This window comes from Thamnophis sirtalis, unplaced genomic scaffold (assembly GCF_051295495.1).
Source record: "Thamnophis sirtalis isolate CommonGarterSnake01/CBP01778 unplaced genomic scaffold, rThaSir2_p1.2 scaffold_2, whole genome shotgun sequence".
NCBI lineage: Eukaryota > Metazoa > Chordata > Lepidosauria > Squamata > Natricidae > Thamnophis > Thamnophis sirtalis.
Window position 1 is genome coordinate 33,553,857 of NW_028261382.1, and position 27,963 is coordinate 33,581,819.

Consider the following 27,963-nt stretch of genomic DNA (forward strand, 5'->3'; position numbering starts at 1 on the left):
CCACTGCGCCACCTTGGCTCTTAGAAAAGACTGGTGGTGGGTGGGTGGGGAGAAACAAAGTCATGATTAGGGCTGTAAATTACGTGGGGTCAGAACTGGCTTCATTTGGGAACATGCCGACATGGAGCTCCTAATAAATAATTGGATTTCTTTTGAAGCTTGGCTGGAAACTCATGATTTAATTCGGGCATCTCTCAGAACCCTGACACCAGGATTGTATTACCATATTTTTGGAGTATAAGACACAATTCCCCCCCTAAAAGAAGGTGAAAATTTGGATGCGTCTTATACATTGAATGTAGCCAAAAACACAAGGCACAGAGGAGGCGATGGTCTGGGGCAATCTCTGCAGCCTGAGACAACTGATTGGGCGGTATTCTGGAAAGCCGATTCACCTGCCAATCAGCTGCTCCTGTTAAATCAGGCAACAATAATGTGCGGAAGCTGACCTGTTTTCTCTTTGCTGCAAGGATGTGTTTGCAGTGGCAATCCCATTCAGAAAGCACACACAAGTAACTGATTCAGCAGGATTCAATAACATCTCTTTATATATAATATAACGCATGAAGTAAATATACAATACCAAAAGCAGGTTTTCCAACATTCAGCAGAGGAGAGAAGTTTACTTTCAGTTTTAGTTTCAGAGATCAACACAGCCTGCAGCTTTAATACAGAACAAGCCACGCCCAGGCTCCTTGCTGTCTCCTTCCTTGTTGCTCACATAGCAAATACTGCTTGTTTCCAAACAACCCTCAACTCTCTCACACACTGACAGGACGCTCGCCAGATTAATACCACGGATGCTGGTAGGCAGAGGCAGAATCTTTTTTTCCCCTTATTTTCCTCCCCAAAACCTAATACCCCGGAGCGTCTTATATTCCAAAAAATATGGTAGCTTTTTTCTTTTTTTTGGCTGCTGCCGGACAGCTGGAAAATGTAAAAAAAATCTTCTATAAAAATTCTTCCAACGCCGCCAGCAGGAAGGTTCGGCCTTCCTGCGAATGACGGGTGTGTTTGACTTTCCCTCTCGTAGGATGTCAGTATCCGTTTTGTGATCTCGGGGGTGTTGCACGTCTACCAGCGGAAGATCGATTCGGAGGAAGAGACCTGCCTGTTCTTGACCCACCCGGGGGAGCTGGTGGGGCAGCTCGCTGTCCTCACGGGGGAGCCTCTCATTTTCACCATCAAGGCTAACCGCGATTGCACCTTCCTGGCTATCTCCAAGTCCCACTTTTATGAGTGAGTCCCTCCTTCCCTTCTTCCTCTTTGACTTGACTTAACAACTGCCCATTTAGTGACCATTCAAAGTTACAACGGGCATGGAAAAAAAGTTTTTCACACTCAGCGACTGTTGCAGCCTCTCCGTAGACACACAATCAAAATTCGGACACTTGGCTACCGATTTGTAATTAGGATGGGGGCAGGGGGGAGGTGAGGGGTTCACACAATCCCGTTTTGCAACCTTCTGACCAGAAAAGTTGTGTTACCGACTTAACAACTGATTCAGTTAACCACCGTGGCAAGGGAGGTCGCAAAACGGGACAAAACTCCCTTCGCAAGTGTCTCACTTAGCAGACAGAAAAGTTGGGCTCAAATGAGGTCGTAAGTTGAGGACTGCCTGTATTCTCCATTTGAATAGAAGGATTGACTTCTTAGTGTCTAGTAGGCGAGCTGATACTAGAATTCCCTCTTGCCTAGCTTAAAGCATTTAAAAGGTTTCCCTTGCACATACGTGTTAGTCGTTCCCAACTCTAGGGGGCGGTGCTCATCTCCGTTTCAAAGCCCAAGAGCCAGCGCTGTCCGAAGACGTCTCCGTGGTCATGTGGCCGGCATGACTCAACGCCAAAGGCGCACGGAACTCTGTTACCTTCCCACCAAAGGTGGCTCCTATTTTTCTCCTTGCGGTTTTTTACGTGCTTTCGAACTGCTAAGTTGGCAGAAGCTGGGACAAGTCACGGGAGCTCACTCCAGTACGCGGCGCCAGGGATTCGAACAGCCAACCTTTCTGGCCGACAAGCTCAGCGTCTTCGCCACTAAGGCACCCTTAAAGCATTGACGTCTTCCTAATTTTTTTCCTCCAGTCCTTAAAAGTTGCCTTTTTTGGGAGGGGTAAAGATTTTGCTGGTCTCTTGCTGGTCCATCCCAAAGCTTCACTAACGGGCGGAGAAGAGGACAATAGAACAAGGACCATCCTTGTCTCCTCCTGCCCAGGGGAATGTCAACAGAACCAGCTGAGCAGGGACGCCCAGCCTTTTGCCAGTGGCATGCCTCTGCCGCCGCAGGATTAAGTATGGAGCAGCTGCCATCTAATTACACACTCAAGCTTGACACCCAGCTGCGATGTGCTAAATGCAGGGTCCCTGTCTCCTGACTCAGGGCAGGGAAGGAGCGCTCTTGGAGCCAGCTTTAATTAAACAATCATTGGGATGCATGGAGAAGGGAAGGCAGCATAAAGGAGTGAAGAAGAGGTTCAAATCAGGTCCTTCCCTCTCAACCCACCTCGGCCCACCCCACGTCACAGGGTTGTTGCCGTGGGGAGAACAGAAAGAGGAAGGAGTATTAGATACGTTTGACGCCTTGAGTTACTTACAAAATAATAAATGTGGGATGAAAAGAGATGGATGGATCGCTAGATAGATCGATACATCGATAGATTGATAGATATTGATAGATAGATATTGATAGATAGATGATCGATAGATAGATAGATAGATAGATAGATTAGATAAATAGATATGATAGATAGATAGAGAGATATATATTAGATAGATATGATTGATAGATAGAGATAGATAAATGTGATAGATATGATTGATTGATTGATTGATTGAGATAGATAGATATATAGATAGATATGATAGATAGATAGATATGATAGAGAATTTGATAGATAGATAGATAGATAGATAGATGATAGATAGATAGATATGACATAGATATGATAGATATGATTGATTGATTGATTGATTGATAGATATGATAGATATGATAGAGAGATAGATAGATAGATAGATGATAATAGGATAGAGAGATAGATATAAATAGATAGATGGATAGATAGATATAGATAGATATGATTGATTGAGATAAATAGATACGATATAGATATGATTGATAGAGATAGATAGATATGATAGATATGATAGATAGATAAGATATGATTGATTGATTGATTGATAGATATGATAGATATGATTGATTGATTGATAGAGAGAGAGAGATAATAGGATAGATAGATAGATAGATAGATAGATAGATAGATAGATACATACATACATACATACATACATACATACATACATACATACATACATACATACATACATATGTGGGGGGGGGAGAGAGATTTATACATACATACATACATGCCGGTTGCTAAGTACCTGGATTTTGATCACATGTCTGCAGGGATGCTGTGACGGTCATAAGCGCAAGGACTGGTTGTAAGTGTCTTTTTTAGCGCCCCGTCACTTCGAACGGTTACTCTAGTGAATAGCTGCAAAACTACCCATATTGTATTTGGGGGGGGGGGGCTTGCAAGGAACCATATTCTTAACCGCTTAGCACCCCAGTGCTTTGAAACGAGCCATTTGGGGGGGGGTTCCTCTCTCTCCTCCCCTCCCCCATTGATGGACCTCTCTGGCCGCTCTCTCCTTCCAGGATCATGCGGGAGCAGCCCACAGTCGTCCTGGGCGTAGCACATATGGTGGTGAAGCGCATGTCATCCTTTGTGAGGCAAATCGACTTCGCCCTGGATTGGATGGAGGTAGAAGCCGGACGCGCCGTATACAGGTAGGAACCACTTGGGAATCGCCCAAGGACCAAAGAAAGGGATAGTCCTCGACTTAACGACCACAATAAGTGGCTGGCAAATTAACAAGCTATTACGAGGCACCCAAACTCTATTGCCGAAGTCGTGAAGCGAAGCGCCACCGTCTTTAAGGGAGACGTCGCGGGGCCCTCTACCCTGCCGTCAACTTTCCTTGGTGGACGCCCGGCGGGAAGGTTGCCCGGCGGGCGATCACGTGCATGCGTGGACGCTGAAAGGGTCGTAAGCGTGAGGAGTGGCCGAAAACCACATTGGGGGTTCGAGTCTCACCTGTCTCAAGGTCGACTCAGCCTTCCGTCCTTTCTGAGGTTGGTAAAATGAGGACCCCGTTTGTTGGAGGCAATTTGTTGACTCCTGTAGAGCACCGTGAAGCGGTGTATAAGTCTTTATTTTTTCAGCGCCGTTGTAACTTTGAAAAGTCACCAAGCCGACGGTCATACGTCGAGGACTACCGCACAACACATAAAATCCAGAGGATTGCTTTCCTACACTTACACAAGAAGCAAAGTCTTGATCCCGACAAAACCTCTTTTATTTACCCGACTGTGAAATCCTTTCCTTCACAGTCCGCAAGGCTCAGCAAAGAGTCTTTCAGAGGAATGTTTATCCACACGAACCTTATCTCGCTTGAAGAGCTGCCAGATAACTAGCTTCCAAACGCAGGGCAAGGCAAAACTTGGCACAGAGTCTCTTATAGTCACAAACAGAACTTTCCCCTCTTGAAACGACTGAATGAACGAATGGATTCCTGCAAAAGCCCCCTCCCCATTTGCTCCTCTTTCATTTCCTCTGGGAGGAGCCAAGCACCTCCAAGGTGTGGCTTTACTCCCAAGTCGACCCTGCTTTCTTAGTTGCTCTTGTCTTCTGGCAGCTCTGCGCATGTGCACACTGGGAACAGGCTCCAGCTGTTCTTCTGCCTCACTGCTGTCCAGCTCCCTCTCTGCCTCCGACGCGGAGCCCTCGTCTGAGCTTTCCTCAGCCCCCAGAACTGGCCCATGTTCCTCCCCAACCTCCCCACTGTCCGACTCTGCTGCCAGCCACAACACACTTTTCCACACATAACAGTAGGTTTTCACACTTTTGTGTTCTTTTTCACGCTTTTTGGAAATTTTTCACACATTCCTTCTTTCTTTTTTTTTAAACATTTTTTTTAAATTTTACTAAACAAACAACACACACAAAAAATAATCATCTTATATTACACATTCCTTTTTTCTCAGGACTCCATGAAACCTCCTTTTTCTAGTGGGTCCGTCCTCTTTCCCCTGTTCTCACGACCTTTCCTTCTCACAACCAACCTTCCTTTCCCCTAACCTCATTCTCCTTTCTAGGCAGGGGGATCATTCGGACTGCACCTACATTGTCCTGAACGGACGTCTCCGCTCGGTCATTCGGTTGGACGACGGGAAAAAACACATGACTGGAGAATACGGACGGGGAGACCTGATTGGCGTGGTAAGGACAGGAGAGGGCTGGCTGACAGCGAAATCTCATGACAGTCACAAAATCACAAGGGACTGTTCTGACCGAGGCTTCCCGAGAGCCTGAAGCAAACTCCTGGTCCCGACAAAAACCCCTTTTATTAATTGACTGTGAATTCTGCTCATTCACCTCCAGCAAAGTCTTTCAAGGGAGGATTTACGGTCACAGACCTTATCTGCAAAACCTGGCAAGGAGTCTCGGAAAGTCAAGAACCAATGAAGAGAACTAAAAGTCTCCTGCAAACTTCACTCTCCTTTCGCTCCTCTTCTATTTCCTCTGGGAGGGGCCATTCACCGTCCACCTGTGGCTTTACTCCCAAGTCGACCCCTGTTCTTTAGCTGTTCCCTTCCTCTGGCCACTCTGTGCATGCGCCCACTGGGAACAGGCTCCAGCTGTTCTTCTGCCTCACTGATGTCTGACTCTGAAGGCAGCTGATAACTGTCAGGCGGCCCTGGCCGTCTCTCTGCCTCTGACACAGCCCTCATCAGAGCCTTCCCCAGACTCCAGGACTGGCTCAGGTTCCTCCCCAACCTCCTCACTGTCCGATTCTGCTGCCAACTCCACAGGCCACTGGCAGACCACAAGAGGGACTTTGGAGTTCATCTAGTCTAGCCCCTTGCTGGAACAGGAGACCCTTACAGAATCACAGAATCGGAAGGGACCTTGAAGTCATGGTGAAGGTGACATAGGCCAGGGAGTGTTGGATCGTTATCCCAATATGTTTGCAAGTGTAAATCCTCCCTCGAAAGACTTTGCTGGATGTGAGCGAGCAGAATTCACAGGGAATTAATAAAAGGGGTTTTTGTTGGGACCAGGAGTTTGCTTCGTGCTCTCGGGAAGCCTCGGTCAGAACAATACGATTCACGTCTGTGAGTCACGGGCAGCTTCTCTTTAAGCAAACTCTTCAGCCAAACGAAGCGACTTCCGCAGTGCCAGGCTGCCCCGTCGCTGGTGATATATCACTGCACCTCTGAAATTAAATTAACAAGAGCTGCTCAAAGCCAGCTGGTGAGGCTGCAAATTCCATTATATGCTCCAGGAGAGAGGGATCAAATACGCCGCTTCTAAAACTTTCTAGTTAATTCAGCTCATAAATATTAGCGCGAAGGAGGGCAAGGAGCAAACCGCTTGCGTTTCTCTTGGCTGGGATCTGGAAAGGATTTCTTGTCTCTCGGGCCCGCTAGCTTTCCTCCTGCAGAGAAGGAAGATTGAGGCTCAAGCGAGGAAGTCAAGCGCCAAGCGGGTCTTTTGCAAATGCCACGCAGGGAGCCCTCAACGGTACAATCCAGCGTTGAGCCCAAAGTTAACGTGGCTGAGTGAGAAATGTGTGAAACGGGATTTGTCCCCGTTTTGCAACTCTTCTTGCTCAATTGTTAAGTAGTAATAAAAGGTGGACTCATCGGCTAAGATGCTGAGTTTGTCGATCAGAAAGGTCGGCAGTTCAGCAGTTCGAATCCCTAGGGCGGAGGGAGCTCCCGTGACTTGTCCCAGCTTCTGCCAACCGAGCAGTTCGAAAGCTCTGAAATTATTCTGTCAGTTTGTCATCAGGAAAGTAAAGGAAATCCTTGTCTTACAGCCATTGGCTTAGCAAATTCAGTTGCTTTTGCCCATTTGTTCGTGTCTTTAAAAGTTTTTAATTTGCTCATGAATGTATTTTTTTGTTTTTAAATTTGAAATCTTGGTAAGCTCCTTTTATATCGGGAAGAAAACTCTCCATTAAGTACTGCAGAAATGATAAATGTCAGGGTTAGGGTAGGGCCGCAGTGGCTCAGTGGCTAAGACATTGAGCCTGTCGACCAGAAAGGTTGGCAGTTCGGCGGTTCGAATCCCTAGCACCGCGTAATGGAGTGAGCTCCCGTTACTTGTCCCAGCTTCTGCCAACTTAGCAGTTCAAAAGCATATAAAAATGCAAGTAGAAAAATAGGAATCACTTTGGTGGGAAGGGAACAGCGTTCCGTGGGCCTTCGGCTTTGTCATGCTGGCCACATGACCACGGAGACGTCTTCGGACAGCGCTGGCTCTTCCGCTTTGAAACAGAGATTAACACTGCCCCCTAGATTTGGGAACGATTAGCACATAGGCGTGAGGGGAACCTTTACCTTTATTTTTATCATTCTTATTGCAACGCAGAAAGCCTCAGCTATTCTAAAGGCTTTTTGAAAGATTGATGGTAATTGAAGTCCGTGAGCAGCCTGTTACACCCGAAGGACTCTGGAGAATATAATCTTGAATAAGTACCCAAAGCCTCTCCATTTAGAAGGATTTTCTTTTCGTTTGCTTTGAACGGGAGCAACAACAACAACAAAAAAAACAAACAACCAGCCATCAATAAGAATTGATCTCGGCTAATTAAAAGCTTAATCAATTGGCCCTTCCCTCGACTGATTTCCGAGCTTTTTGCAAAAGCACCAAAATGCTTGCACGTTTGTGTAAGTGGTTTAAGTGCCCTGCCTCTTGAGAATGAAAAAGGATTTTTATCCTGACCCGGAAAAAAAAAATTAATGATGTGATTAATCCCTCGTTTTGTTCACGATGCAAGTAGCAATTTCCCTTGGAGGGCTTGATTTCAACGCTGGGTTGAAATCCGAAGAAGTTTCCTTAGTTCAAATAGAGAGCCAATTAACGTACTCTTTAAAGAATAGAATAGAAATAGAATAGAATAAAATAGAAATGAAATGGGAAATGGAAATGGAAATGGAAATGGAATAGAAATAGAAATAGAAATAGAAATAGAATTAGAATTAGAATTAGAAATAGAAATAGAAATAGAAATAGAAATAGAAATAGAAATAAATAGAAATAGAAATAGAAATAGAAATAATAGAAATAGAAATAGAAATAGAAATAGAAATAGAAATAGAAATAATAGAAATAGAATTAGAATTAGAATTAGAAATATAGAATAGAATAGAAAAGAAATATGGAACAGAAGAGAAAGAATGGAATTGAATAGATTGGGATGGAATGGAATGGAATAGAATAGGAATTGGAATTGGAAATGGAATAGGAATAGAGTTAGAGTTAGAATAGAAATGTAGAATAGAATAGAAATATGGGACAGAATGGAATGGAATAGAATGGGATGGAATAGAATAGAATGGGAATAGAAATAGGAATAGAATAGGAATAGAATAGGAATTGGAAATGGAATGGAAATGGAATGGAAATGGAATAGGAATAGGAATAGGAATAGAAATAGAAATAGAATTAGAAATATAGAATAGAATAGAATAGAAAGAATAGAAATATGGAACAGAACAAAAAGAATGGAATTGAATAGATTGGGATGGAATGGAATAGAATAGGAATTGGAATTGGAATTGGAAATGGAATAGAAATAGAAATAGAAATAGAAATAGAATTAGAAATATAGAATAGAATAGAAAAGAAATATGGAACAGAAGAGAAAGAATGGAATTGAATAGATTGGGATGGAATGGAATGGAATAGAATAGGAATTGGAATTGGAAATGGAATAGAAATGGAAATGGAAATGGAATAGGAATAGAGTTAGAGTTAGAATAGAAATGTAGAATAGAATAGAAATATGGGACAGAATGGAATGGAATAGAATGGAATGGAATAGAATAGAATGGGAATAGAAATAGGAATAGAATAGGAATAGAATAGGAATTGGAAATGGAATGGAAATGGAATGGAAATGGAATAGGAATAGGAATAGGAATAGAAATAGAAATAGAAATAGAATTAGAAATATAGAATAGAATAGAATAGAAAGAATAGAAATATGGAACAGAACAAAAAGAATGGAATTGAATAGATTGGGATGGAATGGAATAGAATAGGAATTGGAATTGGAATTGGAAATGGAATAGAAATAGAAATAGAAATAGAAATAGAAATAGAAATAGAATTAGAAATATAGAATAGAATAGAAATATGGAACAGAAGAGAAAGAATGGAATTGAATAGATTGGGATGGAATGGAATGGAATGGAATAGAATAGGAATTGGAATTGGAAATGGAATAGAAATGGAAATGGAATAGGAATAGAGTTAGAGTTAGAATAGAAATGTAGAATAGAATAGAAATATGGGACAGAACAGAATGGAATGGAATAGAATGGAATGGAATATAATAGAATGGGAATAGAAATAGGAATAGAATAGGAATAGAATAGGAAATGGAATGGAAATGGAATAGGAATAGAAATAGAAATAGAATTAGAATTAGAAAAATAGAATAGAATAGAATAGAATAGAAATATGGAACAGAACAAAAAGAATGGAATTGAATAGATTGGGATGGAATGGAATAGAATAGGAATTGGAATTGGAATTGGAATTGGAATTGGAAATGGAATAGAAATGGAAATGGAATAGGAATAGAGTTAGAGTTAGAGTAGAAATGTAGAATAGAATAGAAATATGGGACAGAACAGAATGGAATGGAATAGAATGGAATGGAATATAATAGAATGGGAATAGAAATAGGAATAGAATAGGAATAGAATAGGAAATGGAATGGAAATGGAAATGGAATAGGAATAGAAATAGAAATAGAAATAGAAATAGAAATAGAAATATAGAATAGAATAGAATAGAATAGAATAGAAATATGGAACAGAACAAAAAAATGGAATTGAATAGATTGGGATGGAATGGAATAGAATAGGAATTGGAATTGGAAATGGAATAGAAATGGAATAGGAATAGGAATAGAGTTAGAGTTAGAGCTAGAGTAGAAATGTAGAATAGAATAGAAATATGGGACAGAACAGAATGGAATGGAATAGAATGGAATGGAATATAATAGAATGGGAATAGAAATAGGAATAGAATGGGAATAGAATAGGAAATGGAAATGGAAATGGAAATGGAATTGGAAATGGAATGGAAATGGGATAGGAATAGAAATAGGAATAGAGTTAGAGTTAGAATAGAAATGTAGAATAGAATAGAAATATGGGGCAGAATAGAACAGAATAGAAAGAATGGAATGAAATATAATAGAATGGGAATGGGAATGGGAATAGAAATAGGAATAGAATAGGAATTGGAAATAGAAATAGAAATAGAAATAGAAATAGAAATAGAATAGAAATGTAGAATAGAATAGAAATATGGAACAGAACAGAATAGAAAGAATGGAATGGAATAGAATTCTTTATTGGCACACTGGGAACAGGCTCCAGCATCACTGATCTCTGACTCTGGCCCCCTTTTGGCCTCCAATGCAGAGCCCTCATCCCAGCCTTCCCCAGACTCCACGACTGGCCCATCTTTCTCCCCAACCTCCTCACTGGCCGAATCTGCTGCCAGCTCCTCTGGTTGCTGGCGGGATGCAACAGGATGCCTTATGACTCACTACAGTATTCCTTATGGGGCCAAAAAAAAAAGGACAGAAAGAAGGCAAAGCCATTCCTTTAGTCCTATGGAGAAGTTCTGTGGAGAATCCCTTCTACCTGTGCGTTGAGGTTCTCCTTCTCCTTGGATATGTCCCAGAGGAGACAAGCTCTTTTGGAGACACGTTTCAATGCGGGACATTTCCTCTTTCTGGCATGGCGTGCAAACTCTGCTGCTTGTCTACTGAGAGAGAGAGAGAGGTAGAGAGGGAGGTGGAGAGGGAGAGGTAGAGGGAGGGAAAGAGAGAGAGAGAGAGGTAGAGAGAGAGGTAGAGAGGGAGGTGGAGGTGGAGGGAGGTAGAGAGAGAGAGGTAGAGAGGGAGGTGGAGAGGGAGAGGTAGAGGGAGGGAGAGAGGGAGGGAGAGAGAGAGAGAGAGAGAGAGAGTAAGTGCACTCTGCATCTTTGCTCAACTCGAAGTTCCTTGGCGGCCTCAACGGTGCAGCAGAAATGTTGGCTTTTCTTCCGTACGATTGAGATCCTTTGGCAAGCAGGAGTGGCCCTGAGAGCGTTTTCGAAGGAGACACTCTGTTCTTGCAGAATTCTCTAGTGTTACGTTCTTCTTGGCTCTTCTTCGTTCTCCTTCTCCAATCCCATCCCGAAGCATTCATCCGCCCATTTCCAGACACTTTGGATGAAGCCACCCGCTTGGCTACTGTTTGCGCTGTTCCATTGTGCCCTCGATGTGAAAAGCAATCAGCTAAAAAAAAAACCAGATGCCCTATTCCTTCACGTCACTTGCTAAAAGAAAAAATAACATCCAGTTTTGGTCACCACGGTGTAAAAAAAGTTTTGAGTCTCTAGAAAGAGTGCAGAGAAGAGCAACAAAGAGGATTAGGGGACTGGAGGCTAAAACACATGAAGAACGGTTGCAGGAACTGGATAGATCTAATTTAATGAAAAGAAGGACAAGGGGAAACATGATAGCAGTCTTCCAATATTTGAGGGGCTGCCCCAAAGAAGAGGGAGCCAAGCTATTCTCCAAAGGCAGGATAAGAAGCAACGGATGGAAACTAATCAAGGAGAGAAGCAACCGAGAACTAAAGAGAAAATTAGAACAATTAATCAGTGGAACAACTTGCCTCCAGAAGTTGTGAATGCTCCAACACTGGAAAGTTTTTAAGAATAGATTAATTTCTCTGAAATGGTATAGGGTTTCCCGGCTGAGCAGGGGGTTGGACTAGAAGACCTCCAAGGCCCCAACTATTATATTCTGTTGACATTTCCTCAAAGAAATGGAGGCAGTTTAGGCACAGATTTCCTGACAGTGAGAACAGCTAGTCAGTGGAACACCTTGCCTGCCAAAGATATGGGTGCTCCATCCCTGGAGGTTTTAGATTAGATTAGATTAGATTTATTAAATTTCTATGCCGCCCTTTTCCCCCGAAGGGGACTCAGGGCGGCTCACAACTCGAACGGGGAGGGGGATACAGACAAGAAATTTAAAAAACAACAGCATAACAATATATAATTTAAAACTCACAACAGTCGTACCATTCGAGACGGGGGCAACAGCTCTTTAGCCCCAGGCCTGTCGGAACAACCAGGTTTTGAGGGCTTTGCGGAAGGCCTGGAGGGTGGTGAGGGTTCGAATCTCCACGGGGAGTTCGTTCCAGAGGGTCGGAGCAGCCACAGAGAAGGCTCTCCTCCGGGTAGTCGCCAGTCGACATTGGCCGGCGGATGGAATTCGGAGGAGGCCTAGTCTGTGGGATCTAATCGGTCTAGTGGAGGTGATTGGCAGCAGGCGGTCTCTCAAGTACCCAGGTCCAATACCATGAAGGGCTTTATAATACCATGAAGGGTTTTATTGTGAAAGGAAAAGAAGCAGAATATCCGGGATTCTAACTTGGTTAATGAGCGATGACCGGGGCCCTTCTCGGGTCAATGATTCCTGGCGCAATTTGAATAACCATTTTTGGCTTCTCTTTTACTCTCAGGTGGAAGCACTAACTCACCAACCCAGGGCAACCACCGTGCACGCCGTTCGGGATTCCGAGCTGGCCAAACTCCCAGAGGGAGCGCTGATCTCCATCAAACGCAAGTTCCCCCAGGTAGGAGGTCTTTAAACTTTAATAGAATTTGTATGCCGCCCACTCCCTAGGGACTCTGGGCGGCTCACAACAAGTAAAAGCATTTAAAACATTTAAAAATACAGAATTAAAATCAATACAACATCCATTCCATCAAGTGGGGCTGGAAATTAATCAACAGCCCCAGGCCTGCCGGAACAGCCAGGTCTTGGTCGCTTTGCGGAAGGCCGGGAGAGTGGTGAGGGTCCGGATCTCTGCGGGTAGATCGTTCCACAAGGCCGGTGCAGCTACAGAGAAGGCCCTCCCTCGGGGAGCCGCCAGCCGGCATTATCCAGTCGACGGCACCCAGTGGAGGCTCAACCGAGGCTCCACCGAGCCGAAGTGGCGCAGTGGTTAGGGTGCAGTACTGCAGGCCACTTCAGCTGACTGCTATCTGCAGTTTGGCGGTTCAAATCTCACCGGCTCAAGGTTGACTCAGCCTTCCATCCTTCCGAGGTGGGTAAAATGAGGACCCGGATTGTTGGGGGCGATATGCTGACTCTGTAAACCGCTTAGAGAGGGCTGAAAGCCCTATGAAGCGGTATATAAGTCTAACTGCTATTGCTAACCTGTGTGATCTTATTGGTCGTTGGGAGGTAAGTGGCAGGAGGCGGTCTCTCAGGTAGCCAGGTCCAATACCATGTAGGGCTTTAAAAGTAATGACTAGCACCTTGAAGCGGGTCTGGAGACCAATAGGAAGCCAGTGCAGCTCGCGGAGGATAGGTGTAACATGGGTGTACCTCGGTACACATATTATCGCTCACGTGGCTGCATTCTGGACCAGCTGTAGTCTTCGGACACTCTTCAAGGGCAGCCCCTGAACTGCCTGCCCTCCCCAACTCCCAACTCTAGGCATTGCATGCAAAGTTACACGCTTTACCTGCAAACGACTTTGTTTTGTTGGAATCGCAATAAGGCAGGCTCTGAAACGTGCTTTAAACTCGGTGTAAACCATTTCTAACTTGACTGTAAAACGTTAAGATTGCTGTCGTGGAATTGTCAAAGTCTGGAATGCACTACCTCCATGACGACAATCAGCTGTCCTTCACATTTTCACGGCGGTGCCGAAAAGCGGTGGGGCACACGCAAAGCCAGTGGATTGTTGGGTGTGCATGCGCGCCAGAACCCCGGAAGAGCCGAGGTGGCACAGTGGTTAGGGTGCAGTACTGCAGGCCACTTCAGCTGACTGTTATCTGCAGTTCAGCGGTTCTAATCTCACCGGCTCAAGGTTGACTCAGCCTTCCATCCTTCCGAGGTGGGTGAAATGAGGACCCAGACTGTGGGGGCGATATGCTGACTCTGTAAACCGCTTAGAGAGGGCTGAAAGCCCTATGAAGCGGTATATAAGTCTAACTGCTATTGCTATTGCTATAGTTTGGCTTTTCAAGAGTGTGATCCTCTCGCGCACGGCAGTGCCAAAAACTGGCCTGTGCCTGCATGCCGCCCAGCTGATCTCTGGTCACCGATGCGTGCTAGGATTCAGAAGTTTGGCTTTCCCGGAGCGCGACCCACCCTGGCCAGGATGTGCGTATGCATGCGATGTTTCTCGCGCAACCTTTTTCCCCGCTAGGTGCCGAAAATGCTCACCATCCCTGCTCTACTTGATTCAGTTGTTTCAGCTGCAAATGTTCAGTTTCAGTCCCAAATTGACTTCCGAGGACCTTTGCATCGTACTTAAGTGGTTAGTAGAGGGAGTGTGCATCAGTGCGCTAATGTGCCTATCGTCCCTGTCCCTGGATTTTTTATTCTTTTGTTCTCGTCCCCAAATTCTAATAAACCCTGCACTCAGTTTTGGTCACCACGCTGTAGAAAAGATGTGGAGACTCTGGAAAGAGTGCAGAGAAGAGCAACCAAGAGGATGAGGGGACTGGAGGCTCAAACATACGAAGAACGGTTGCAGGAACTGGGTATGTCTAGTTTGATGAAAAGAAGGACTAGGGGAGACATGATAGAAGTCTTCCGATATCTCAGGGGCTGCCCCAAAGAAGAGGGAGTCAAGCTATTCTCCAAAGTACTTGAAGGCAGGACAAGAAGCAATGGGTGGAAACTAATCAAGGAGAGAAGCCACTTAGAACCGAGGAGAAATTGTGAGAATAATTAATCAGTGGAACAACTTGCCACCAGAAGTTGTGAAAGCCCCAACACTGGAACTCTTTAAGAAGACGTTGGATAGCCATTTGTCTGAAACGGTGTAGGGTTTCCTGCCTAAGCAGGGGGTTGGACTAGAAGACCTCCAAGGTCCCTTCCAACTCTGCTATTGTATTTGTACTAAATACAATAAATAAATAAACTCAGGTGAAGAATTATCCCTCCACAGTGGGATTGGGTAGCTCACTTCACAGGGGCCTTAGCACCGCACAGTGATTGCCGGTGTGTGTCACTCTTGACAACTTGGTTTGTGCGTTACGTTTGAAAGCTGGTTTATTTTTAGAAGGCGGCTCCATCTGTCTATTCTTGCTAAGCAAAGCGGTTGGGGTGGATTTTTTTCGTCGGAGAAGTGGGCCACAGCGCTCCCTCTGACTTATTGTTCCCTGCCCTACTTAAGTAAGCAGCACCCTGAAAGCTGCACTCCAATTGTGACACGAACGAACACAAAGATGGTGGAGATTTTTCTCCCGGGTGCGTTGAGGGCATTTCCTGAGCAGCCTCAGAAGAAAATGCATCCATTTTTTTAAAGCAAAAATAATAACTAGGTTTTTAGATACGATGGAGAAAAATCTGGCTTTACAGCCAGCGCTGGAGTTACAAGCGTTCAGCGAATGTTTGAAGTTGAAACCGTGCTGGGGGAAAAAAGGAACTATCCCCAATCCTCACATTTACGACCACTGTGGCCTTCCCACGTGTGTGATCTGAGCGCTTGGCAACTGGATCGTACTTAACGATGGTAGCAGCGTCCGTGTGTGTGTGTGTGTGTGTGTGTGTGTGTGTGTGTGTGACACGACCCGTCATTTGTGACCTTCCTACGTGTCTTCCGACAAATGAAATTAATGGAGGGAACCAGGTTGGCTTTAGTGACCGCGCGATTCGTTTAACAACGGAAACGATTCGCTCGACCCCCGTGGCGAAACTGATTGTGAAAATTGGGCAAGGGCTCAATTCAGAAGCACCTCGCTTAGCGATGGGGATTTGGGTCCCCATTGTGGTCGTAAGTCGAGGACTACCCGTCTGGGAAGTGAGGCAAACACCAGAACAAGGTCATGGTTGTTTTTCCATTCTGCTTATAAGATTCATCGTCTTTTTAATGCACCCCATAATCTCTTGCGGGGTGGAGTCTGGGCAACTGAATGGAGCTGAGTTTTTACTGGCCGGATGCCTTCCTGTCACCAATACGGAGTTTTGTTCAGCAGATAAATCCTCATCGTGCCCAGAGAGAGAAATATCTGCCTCTACCTAGGCTCGAACTCATAGCCTCCTGATTGCGAGGCGAGAGCGCCACCTCTAGGCCACCGCACCACTCCTCCACCACCTGAGCAGATGTCAGGCACAAATACTTTAAGCCGCCTGTGTCTTTGTTCTCGGCAGACTACAAGGCACATTATCCTCTGCCCGGAGAGGACGGATCGCTCCTGATACCACAAGTGGCCAGGATTCCTTTTCTTTCCTGGCTGGCTGTCAAGATTTGAAGAAGTGCAAAATTGCTGGAGAAAAAGCTTGGCTGTCTTGTTGAAGCTTCTTCCTTCCTTCCTTCCTTCCTTCCTTCCTTCCTTCCTTCCTTCCTTCCTTCCTTCCTTCCTTTTTCTCCCTCCCTCTCTTTCTTTCTTCCTTCCTTTCTCTCTCTTTCCCGATCTCCCTTCCTTTCTTTCTCGTTTTCTCTTTCTCTCTTTCTCTCTCCTTCTTTCTCTCTTCTTTCCTTGCTTCCTCTCTCTCTCTCTCGTTCTCTTTCTCTCTTTCTCTTTCTTTCTCTCTTCCTTCCTTTCTATCTCTTTCTCCTTTCTCTCTCTTCCTTCCTTTCTTCCTCTTGCTCTTCCTGTCTTTCTTTCTTTCTTTCTTTCTTTCCCTTCCTCCCTCCCACCCTTTCTCTCTCTCTCTCTCCTTTCTTTCTTTGAAAAATGTGTTTACTGACATCTTAGGCACCTAGAAATGGAAGTTTTTCCTCTCTTTCCACGGAAGGGGGGCGGGTGGGACAGCATGCCTCCTTTCCCCAAGCAAAGCAGCTTTCAAACTCCCCAGCAGAATGCGTGCCAGACGCATTGTTCCAACCCAAAATTGATGTTCCTGCCAGGTTGCCATAGCAGCCACAGAGTGACTCACCCAGTGGCAGAAGGCAGCATGCTGCGCTGGGGCTCCACAGTTGTTTTCAAACCCATCGTGGTCATGTGAAGCCAGACTGCAGAGCCCCCCCCTCTGTTCCCCACCCTCCCTCCCTGACCTTCCTGGGCTTCAGAAGTTCACGCAGGGGTCCTGAACATCATTCACGCCACCGGCCTGCCTCTCGCCCATCTGACAGTCCAGGAACCAGGACACATGGGGTTCCTTCGTTCCAGTGATATTTATGACATTTCCCCAAAGCACGCACGTAAAAGAAACCCACATAAACTCACCATCCAAAGAAACAATGAAGAGGGAAAAAAGAAAACAGGGATAGAGAGGAAGGGGGTCAAGCTATTCTCCAAAGCAGAGAAGGAATCATGGATGGAAACTGACCAAGGAGAGATTCAACCTGGAGATAAGGAGGAATTTTCTGCCAGTGACAACAGTCGACCCATGGAACAGAAGTTGCCTTCAGAAGTTGTGGGAGCTTCATCCCTGGAAACTTTCAAGAACAGACTGGACTGCCCTCTGTCAGAAATGGTTGAGCAGGGGGTTGGACTAAATGACCTACAAGGTCCCTTCCAACTCTTTTAATCTGTAAGTGTGGGGAAAAAATGTAAAGAAAGCAAAAGGAAAACAGAAATGAGAGTCCCTTGATGCTCTCTGAGTTTAACTGCTCCCTCTTTTCTGATGTTTCATTACCCAAACTAGGTAACATCATCAGTGCTAGAAGGGAGAGGGCAAAGCCCATTCCCTTCTAGCACTGATGATGTTACCTAGTTGGGTGACGAAACGTCACTGCAAGAAAGCAACCAAGCTCAGAGAGCACCGAGGAGCCTTCATTTCATCCTTAAGCTACAAAAATTCTCCTCCATTAAAAATACACATATATACGAAGAAGCGTATATATTCCAAGCATATAAAGAAAGCCAACTTTTGATTCCTCGTTTAAGAATATAGTAAAATGTCCATTTCCCCCAAAACATGTAGAGTTACTTCTGACAAGTGTCTTTAATTGTTGTTTGCCAGCAGACGGAATCTTGCCAGAATAAAACAAAAATCTGCATAACTGTAAATATGTACTATGAATTACTAGGGAAGGTCCATGCTTGTTCTCTTCCTGCCCACACAATATTCCAACACTGGAGGGTTTTTTTTTTAATTAAAAGTTTTTTAAAAAGTTTTACAAATATATACCTCCCCCCCAACCCACCTGCCCCCCAACCTCACTCCCCCCCCAACCTCCCAGAGCAAATACAGGGTATAAACATTTAACAACCATATTCTAAAATAAACTAACAGACTTTAGCATCATCCCTCACTTGTGCTTTAACTCCCCTTTTGTAAAGCTGACTTTAAACAAGTTGTATCATTCCTTGCTCATTCAGTCAAAAGCTATCTGGAGTTTCTTAGTCCCATATTTATTTTGAATATAATCAATCCATCTTCTCCGTTCCAGCTTACATTTCTCGTCTGAATGATCCTTGAGATATGCTGATATTTTAGCCATCTGTTTGTTGTTTGTTTGTTTGTTTGTTTATTATATTTATATGCCGCCCTTTCCCCCCCGAAGGGGACTCAGGGTGGCTCACAACTCAAACCAGGGAAGGGGGATACAGACAAAAAATTAAAAAAAACGACACATAACAATGCATAATTTAAAACACACAACAGTCATACCATTCGAGACGGGGGTAACTGCTCTTTAGCCCCAGGCCTGTCGGAACAGCCAGGTTTTAAGGGCTTTGCGGAAGGCCTGGAGGGTGGTGAGGGTTCGAATCTCCACGGGGAGTTCGTTCCAGAGGGTCGGAGCAGCCACAGAGAAGGCTCTCCTCCGGGTAGTCGCCAGTCGACACTGGCCGGCGAATGGAATTCGGAGGAGGCCTAATCTGTGGGATCTAATCGGTCTAGTGGAGGTAATTGGCAGCAGGCGGTCTCTCAAGTACCCAGGTCCAATCTCTACTAAGTTTCTTACTTTTAACGTCCATTCTTGAATAGTAGGCAAATCTTCCTTCTTCCAGTACTGCGCCACCAACAATCTTGCTGCCGTTGTTAAATTCAGAATCAAATTAGTCTCTATAACTGTACAATCTGTAATTATACCTAACACAAATAACTGGGGAGTAAACTTTATCCTCTTTTTAAAAATATTTTGCATAATCCACCATATTTTTATCCAAAATGCTTTGATATAGTCAGTTACAGGCCAGATGGAAAAAAGACCAGGAAAATGGTATCACACAGAATGAAGACAATCTAATAAAGCAAATTAGGGATCAAAGCCCAATGCATATAAAAAGGTTATATAATATACTGATCGAAATAGATTCTGAAACCGAATTAGTTAAAGACTGTATGATAAAAGTGGGCACAAAATTTTGAAGAACCAATAATGATGGATACGTGGGGAAAGATATGGGTAAGAAATGTCAAATTTACGCAAGTCCAAAATCTGAGAGAGAATTTCTACAAGATGTTTTATAGATGGCATTTAGATCCTAAAAAATTGGCTTGTATGTATCCGAATTTACAACCTAAATGCTGGAGATGTGATTGTACTGATGCTACGTATTATCATATATGGTGGACTTGTAAAAAGGCCTACACTGGAGGTTTTAAGAAGAGACAAGCCTAATTACATCTGTTTTTCTCTCCCATCCTCTCTTTCCTTTTCCAGGTCGTGACGCGGCTTATCCATTTGCTGGGTGAAAAAATCCTTGGAAATCTACAGCAAGGGGGTAGGATACGGGATGCTCTGGCTCTTTCTCCTGCTCCTTGGGGTTGGGTAGGTGGGACGCGGGATGGCTTGTGCATGCAATTAGGGGTGGAAGAATGGGACAGCCCAGCTGTCCTTGACTTACGGCCAAAATTCGAGCCCAGAATTGATCTTGCTAAGTAAGAAAATGGTTCAGTGAGCTTTTGTCCCGTTTTACGACTTTCCAAGCCACATTCGTGAAGTGAAGCTCCACAGTAGTTAAATCAGTAAAGGTTACCCACACACACATGTGCTAGTCATTCCCAACTCTAGGGGGCGGTGCTCATCATCAGTTTCCCAGCCGAAGAGCCAGTCTCCGGGGTCATGTGGCCAGCATGACTCAATGCCAAAGGCGCACAGAACGCTGTTTCCTTCCCACCAAAGGTGGTTCCTATTTTTCTCCTTGCATTTCTTACATGCTTTTGAACTGCTACGTTGGCAGAAGTTGGGACAAGGAATGGGAGCTCACTCCGTTGCGCGGCACTAGGGATTCGAACCACCAAACTGCCGACCTTTCTGATCGACAAGCTCAGCGTCTTAGCCCCTGAGCCACTGCGTCCCCAGTTAAATTAATAACCGGGTTTGGGAAGTCAAATCTGGCTCCCACCTCCATGGATTTTGAATGAATGGGGAGGGAATGAGGATTTTGCAATATCCTTCCCCCAGGAGTTGGGAGGGAATGGGGATTTTGCAGTATCCTTCCCCCAGGAGTTGGGAGAGAATGGGGATTTTGCAGTATCCTTCCCCTGCCACACCCCCCAAGCCATGCCCACAGAACGGGTAGTAAAAACACTTGAATTTCACCACTGGAAATCTCTTTCTCCTTGTCCTACCTCATCAATCCACGTATCTTTTCTTCACCCACCTCAGCTGTGGCTTCCTTCCTTCCTATATTTGGTTTATACACCCCGCATTTCTATTCTTAGGGCGCTCGAGGTGTCTTGCCAGTCAAAGGAAAAGACAGAATAGTTAAAATACCCATGATTATGAATCCCACTCAAAAAGCCCAGTGAGGTTGTGTGTGTGTGGGGGGGGGAGGAAGAATGAGATTCTTGTCTCCTTTGGCTGCTTAAATGCTCTCGCCGAGCAAGGAGAACATTCCAGAATTTAGGTGCCACACAGAGGAGGTCGGTTGCGTGCGCTTTTCCCCTTTGCCCATCCAGCTTTCAGAGCTGACCTTTACAATAAGGGGTTCAGAGTACAGAGTATTTCTTGACTTACTCACTGTTCAATTAGCGACTGATAAAAGTGACTCTCACGTGGTGGCTCAGGGGCTAAGACGCTGAGCTTGTCCATCAGAAAGGTCGGAAGTTCGGCGGTTCGAATCCCCAGCGCCGCGTAACGGAGTGAGCTCCTGTGACTCGTCCCAGCTTCTGCCAACCTAGCAGTCCGAAAATATGTAAAAAACGCAAGCAGAAAAATAGGAGCCACCTTTGGTGGGAAGGGAACAGCGTTCCGTGCGCCTTCGGCATTGAGTCATGCCGGCCACATGACCACGGAGACGTCTTCAGACAGCACTGGCTCTTTGGCTTTGAAACGGAGATGAGCACCACCCCCTAGAGTCAGGAACAACTGGCCTAGATCTGCGAGGGGAACCTTGACCTTAAAAGTTACAGTGGCACTTATGACCAGCTATCACAGTTATGACCATGACGAGCATCCCCACGGTTGTGTGATCGAAATTTAGACGCTTGCAACCAGCACGAATTTATGAAGGTTGCAGTGTCCACATGATCACCATTTGGGAACTTCCCAGCATCCAACACACAAACCACTGAGAGAAGCCAGATCCACTTTGCAGTCCTTTTCGATTCACTCAACAATTGCAGTGAGTCACGAAAAGGTTTGAGATTTGGGCGTGATTCATTTAACAACTGGCTTAGCCACAGAAATCCTCGTTATGAATGATTAACAAAGCGGTAACTCTCGCAGATCTTGAAAAGAAGCTCGCGGTTCAGCAACGGGTGTTCTGTTTTGCATTGATTGATTGACCAGTTTGATTTGATTTGATTTCCATCTCTGGGTGACTCACAATTCAGAAACCTACATTACAATGAAGAAACTATTTTAAAAGAATAAAATAACGGTAGAAACCATTAAAACACTAAAAAAAACACCCCCAGGTTAACAATATGTCCTGTAGGAGATGAGCCCGAGGGAGGGGGTCAAATGCGTCATCAGTCACGAATCCCTGCGCTCCCACAAGAGATCTGAGTCCAGCCACCTTGAATTTTTTTCTTATCTCCCGCTCATTTCCTTTGACCGTTAGTAGTTCAGATTCTTTCAGAGCGCTTAATAAGTCTTTAATACTTTAATTCTACTGCGTCTCTGAGAGTTGGGTCCATCTTCTGACGTTTTACGTTAATGCTAGTTTTCTGATATGGTTCTGGGTGCTTCTTCCCTCATCCTCCAATTGGGAACACGGGCAAGCAGCCTACGGTCTCCTCCAGCTGGTTTTCTGTTCCCCAGGGCACCAGTTGGGCCTACACACCCCCAGCAGCAAGTGGGACGCCAGCAACCCAGCCAGCAACCTCGCCACGGTGGCCATCATGCCCGTCTCAGAAGAGGTGCCCCTCTCGACCTTCACCCTGGAACTCAAGCATGCCCTCTGCGCCATTGGTAAGACCCCCCTGCGGGCTCTGGGTGGCTTCAGACCCCCACCCATGAGATAATGGGAGGGATCTGGACGCCCAGGAGATACATCTCAAAATTGAATAATGCTGGAATGGCCCCCGGACGTTGTGATGTCCAAGTAGGGCTGTGATGGGAAACCTATGGCAGAGGTGGCATGCAGAGCCCTCTCTGTGGACATGTGTGCCGTTGCCAGCTGCTTTTCTGGTTTCTGGTGCATGCATGTGCGCTGGCCAGCTGGTCTTCGCAGGCACCTGTGTGCCAGAGAACAGCCCGAAAAATGGCCAAAAAAAGAGGCTGTTTTCCAGGCCGTTTCCAGGCTGATTTGTGGGCCATTTTCAGGCCATTTGGGGGCTGTTTTTGGGCTGAAAATGGCCTGAAAAATGGCCAAAAAGGAGGGTGTTTTTCAGGCTGTTTTAAGGCTGAAAAAGCCTGAGAAATGGCTTTTTAAAAGACTGTTTTTCAGGCTGTTTTCCTGGCCATTTTCAGGCTGGTTTTGAGCCATTTTTGGGGCCGTTTCAGGCCATTTGGGGGTTGTTTTTCAGCTGAAAATGGCCTGAAAATGGCTAAAAAGAGGCTGTTTTTCAGGCTGTTTTCCTACCCATTTTCAGGCTGTTTTGAGCCATTTTGGGGGCCATTTTCAGGCCATTTGGGGGCTGTTTTTCGGCTGAAAATGGCCTGAAATGGCCTGACAAAATGGTCAAAAAAGAGGCTGTGTTTCAGGCTGTTATCCTGGCTATTATCAGGTTCTTTTCTGGGCAATTTTCAGGCTGTTTTTTGGACCATTTCCAGGGCCATTTCCAGGCTATTGGGGGGCTGTTTTTCAGCCTGAAAATGGCCCCAAAGAGGCCAAAAACTGGCATCCATGTGCCGGCCACCTGTTCTTCAGGTTTCCAGCATATATGCACACTTCTTCCGGTTTGGGCAGTATCCGAAAAGGTTTGCCACCCCTGAAGTAGGATTTGTGTCCTCCTGTGTATTTCGCTTTGCCTTTTTTTTAATCTGGTGTGGAGAGTGAATTTCATCACGTCTTCTGAGTCATGATAACTCAAAGCAGATCGTTCTTCGTTCCTTAGCTGACAGGTCATCCGAGATCTCCTGGAAAGCTGCCAAGCCCTTTTCAATTGCCACCTGACACTTAATGGTGTCATAATTCTCTGTTAATTTTAATAACAGAGATCTATTTTTAATGCTCGAGCGAATCATCTTTAGCTGGTGATAATATTGGGTCGAGAGCCAGTTTGGTGTCACGGTGATTGTGTCAGGCTGGAAATCAGGGAGGCTGTGAGTTCGAATGATGAAGTTATCTGAGTGACTTTGGGCCAGTGGTGGGATTCAATTTTTTTTAAACTACCGGTTCTGTGGGTATGGCTTGGTGGGCGTGGTAGGGGAAGGATACTGCAAAATCTCCATTCCCTCCACCCTCCAGGGGAAGGATACTGCAAAATCTCCATTCCCTCCCCCCTCCAGGGGAAGGATACTGCAAAATCTCCATTCCCTCCCCCCTCTAGGGGAAGGATACTGCAAAATCTCCATTCCCTCCCCACTCCAGGGAAAGGATACTGCAAAATCCCCATTTCCACCCCACTCCAGGGAAAGGATAGTGCAAAATCTCAATTCCCTCCCCACTCCAAGGGAAGGATACTGCAAAATCTCCATTTCCTCCCAATCAGCTGGGACTCTGGAGGCAGAGAAAAGACAGGGGCGTGGCCAGCCAGAGGGGGCATCTGCTGGTTCTCCGAACTACTCAAAATTTCTGCTACCGGTTCTCCAGAACTGGCCCGAACCTGCTGAACGTCACCTCTGCCTTGGAACCTATCACTCCTTCTCAGCCCTAGGCAAGCAGGCAATGGCAAGCCACTTCTGCCAAATAATAATAATAATAATAATAATTCTGAAAATCTTGGCCAAGAAAACTGCAGCAGCTCTTGGGAAGGAGCCCCCGTCTAAGATCTAAGAACGGTGTACCAGCAAAGGGACGGACGGATCGCGTGTGATGTGAGCTGCACATGCAGCTTTCCTTTATGCGCTGGAATGATGACTCATCCAGAAATGTTGATGGGGGGGGGGAGAGGTGGAGAGATGGAAGGGAATGGTAGCCGACTGTGTGGATGCTTTTTCTGTCCTCTAAAAAAGGATGTCAGACAAAAAGCATCTGCTGTTTGGCAAAAGACTGTGAGTGTGTGTGTTTGTGTGTGTGTGTGTGTGTGTCGTGCCCATTTCACTTTGCCGTGGTAGCCCCACTGCAGAGAGGGAAACTGCCCGGACGGCCGAGGGCCAGCCGGACCATCTCCCACCAATGTAAATAAATAAATCTGTATAAATCTGGCACAACGGGGCAGGCTTTATGACGGCACCGATCTCTCGTCCTGCCGCAAAATGCATTTAAACAATCGGTAATGGAATTAAAAGACGGGTGCCATAAAATGTTTTTTTTCCCTTCTTCTCCTGACTGCCAGTTGGGCATCGTAAATCTTCTAATGGGAGCAGGCCGTGGCTCAAAGTTGGAATGGCAGGAAATGATTTTGTGGGTGAAAAGTTGTAGACCGAGATGATTGACAACAAGCAAATCAGTATATGTGTGTGTGTGTGTGTGTGTGTCAATTCCCTCCCCACTCCACACACACTTTCTCTGTTTTTTCTCTTTCTCGCTTTCTCTTTCTTTCTCATTCTCTCTTTCTCTTTCTCTTTTCTATCTCTTTCTCTCTGTTTTTCTCTCTTCTCTTTATTTCTTTTTTCTTTCTCTCTCTCTGTTTTTTTCTCTCTCTCTCTTTTCTTTCTCTCTCTGCATCTTTTTCATTGTATTTCCCTCTCTTTCTCTTTTTCTCAGTTTTTTTCTTTCTCGCTTTCTCTTTCTTTTCTCTTTCTCTCTCTCACTTTCTTTCTCTCTCTGTGTGTTTTTTATTGTATTTCTCTCTCTTTTCTCTCTCCTTTCTTTTCTTTCTCTTCTTTCTCTTTCACATTCTCCTCTCTCTCTCTTTTATGTCTCTTTCTGTTTCTCTCTCTCTTTTCTCTTTGTTTCTCTTTTCTTTCTTTCTTTCTCTGTTTTTCTCTCTTTCTCTTTTCTCTCTCTCGCCTGACAACGCTGGGCCTCAACAAACCAATTTAACGAGCAAATAAAAATAAGATCAATTTATTAATGGTAGTTGCCACATGCTGTGGTCATATGATTGCCTTTACGCCCTTCTCAGAGAACAACTGACAAGCAAAGTCACGGGGGGGGGGAGAGGGTGGATTTGTTTAATGACTACATGGTTCACTTAACAACTGAAGTGATTTGCTTAACAACCTTGGCAGAAAATGTTGTAGAATCGAGTCCGATTCACTTCCACAGCCACTGTTGTTTAGCCATGGAAATTGGGGTTCCAATTATAGTCATAACTCAAGGACTGTCTGTATTTTCATTTCAAAAGGTGGCGTTCCAGATTGCGCAAATACATAAGTACGTGAAAACAAAACATCCAGGCAGATAAAAAGTCCTAACTAATTAAAAAAACACAGCAGCACCCTCTCAGATTTTGTATCTGCTCACATTTTCAAACTATTATCTTTTTGGCTCCTCACGAGCAATCTTGAAATTCTTTGGCCTGCTCTGATTTAGTCTAGCCGGAATGATCTGTGTAGGAAGAAAAGAGGGAAGAAACAGATGTTAAGGAGGAGGGGGGAAATTCGAATATAACCGGAACAAAGACAGAATTTCAGATCGTGACGGAATAAGAGAAGCTAATTGAAACTCCTGCCCAGGAGAAATGCAAAGGGATTTTTTTGCAGCTTTGTACAATAATTCCGTGTTCCTTTTCTCCCACCTGCTGTTTTTCTTTGAGGGAGATTACTAACAATCACCACAATAGAGAGAGAAAGAGAAAGAGATTGGGAGAGAGAGAAAAGCGAGAAAGACTAGGAGAGAGAAGGAGAGAGAGAAAGACTGAGAGAGAAAGAGAGAGAGGCTGGGAGAGACAAGAGAGAGAGAGAGAAAGACTGGAAGAGAGACTAAAAAATGAGAAAGAGAAAGACTAGGAGAGACAGAAGGAGAGAGAGAAATGCTAGGAGAGAAAGAGGGAGAGGGAAAGAGAGAGAAAAGTGAGAAAGGAGAGAGAGAAGGAGAGAACAGAGAGAGAGAACGATTGGAAGTGGGAAAGAGAGAAAAAATGAGAAGGCAAAAGATTAGGAGAGAGAGAAAGACAGAGAGAGAAAAGAGAGAGAAAGATTGGAAGAGGGAAAGAGAAAAGCGAGAAAGAGAAAGACTAGGAGAGAAGGAGAGAGAAAGAGAAAGACTGGCAGAGAAAGAGAGAGAGGCTGGGAGAGAGAAAAGAGAAAGTTTGGAAAAGGGTAAGAGAGAGAGAAAAGTGAGAAGGAGAAATAGTAGGAGAGAAAGAGACAGGGAGAGGGAAAGAGAGAGAGAATGAGAAAGACTAGGAGAGAGAGAGAGAAAGACGGAGAGAAAAAAGAGAGAGAAAGATTGGAAGAGGGAAAGAGAAAAACGAGAAAGAGAAAGTGGCAGAGAAAGAGAGAGAGGCTGGGAGAGAGAAAAGAGAAAGATTGGAAGAGGATAAGAGAGAGAGAAAAGCGAGAAAGAAAAAGACTAGAAGAGAGAGAGAGAAAGACAGGGAGAGGGAAAGTGAGAGAGAATGAGAAAGACTAGGAGAGAGAGAGAGAGAGAAAAAAAAAGAGAGAGAGAGAGAGAGAGAGAGAGAAGGATTGGAGGGACAATCTTCCAGTATTTGAGTGGCTGTCATAGAGAGGGGGGGGGGATCAAGCTATTCTCCAAAGCCCCAGAGTTCAAGACATGAAGAAGAAAAAAAGATGGACATTTAGGAAGGAAAGTTCCAACTTAGAACTAAAGAAAAATTTCCTGACAGAACAATGAGTTTTGGGGCTCCAGCACTGGAAGTTTTCTCAAACAGACTGGGCAGCCAATTGAGATGGTATATAAGGTCTCCTCCACTTCCTCCTTCAGCAAAGGGTCGGACTCCGTGGTCCTTTCCGCCACCATGATTCTTACGTGTGTCCGTCTCTCTGTCCAACTTTTCCTCCTTGATTCAGACCGCTCTTCCCTGCAGCCTGACGTGGACTCTATGGTCCTGTCGCCTCCCCAGGTGTGTCGGTGTGCATTTCGGCCCTCAGCAACCTCTCTTTTTTTCCCCCTTCGGGGGTAGCGCTCCGTTCCAAGAAAATGAGCTTATTGATGTGGCTCAAAGGCTATATTTTTTGGCGTGGTTTCTATTCCACGTTTCCCCAGCACGGCTGTCCATATCGCTGCTGACTTTTCTCTCCGGCTCTTCTTCTTTTTAATTTAATATCTCTCTTCCCCTCCTCCCCCCAATTTAACACGCTGACGAGCTACATCACTCTCCTAGAAATCCAAATTGCCCATTCAGCTGTCTTTTATTTTTATTTTTTCGCAGGAAACACAGAATTGTAATGGGGGATCCTAAAACGGGAGGGGAAACGTCCCCAGGAGTTAGGAGGTGCGATACCCCCCTCCCCAAAAATGCAAAAGTAAAGATTTGGTTGACAACGGGCGAGGGCTGCGGTGGAACTTAGCTCGCAAGTTAGGGCATGCTGTCTCTCGTCACCAAGCA

The 27,963-nt window shown here is 45.0% G+C and overlaps 1 protein-coding gene across 1 annotated transcript in view; it reads left to right on the plus strand.

Moving 5' to 3' along the window:
- Nucleotides 1-27,963, plus strand: part of PNPLA7 (patatin like domain 7, lysophospholipase) — a 92,584-nt gene that overhangs the window by 32,782 nt on the left and 31,839 nt on the right. The window contains exons 16-21 of the mRNA XM_087704698.1: nt 1,034-1,239; nt 3,661-3,792; nt 5,161-5,284; nt 12,613-12,726; nt 19,673-19,733; nt 22,220-22,369. Of these exons, the coding sequence (XP_087560824.1) occupies nt 1,034-1,239; nt 3,661-3,792; nt 5,161-5,284; nt 12,613-12,726; nt 19,673-19,733; nt 22,220-22,369 (787 nt within the window). The remainder of the gene's footprint in view (nt 1-1,033; nt 1,240-3,660; nt 3,793-5,160; nt 5,285-12,612; nt 12,727-19,672; nt 19,734-22,219; nt 22,370-27,963) is intronic.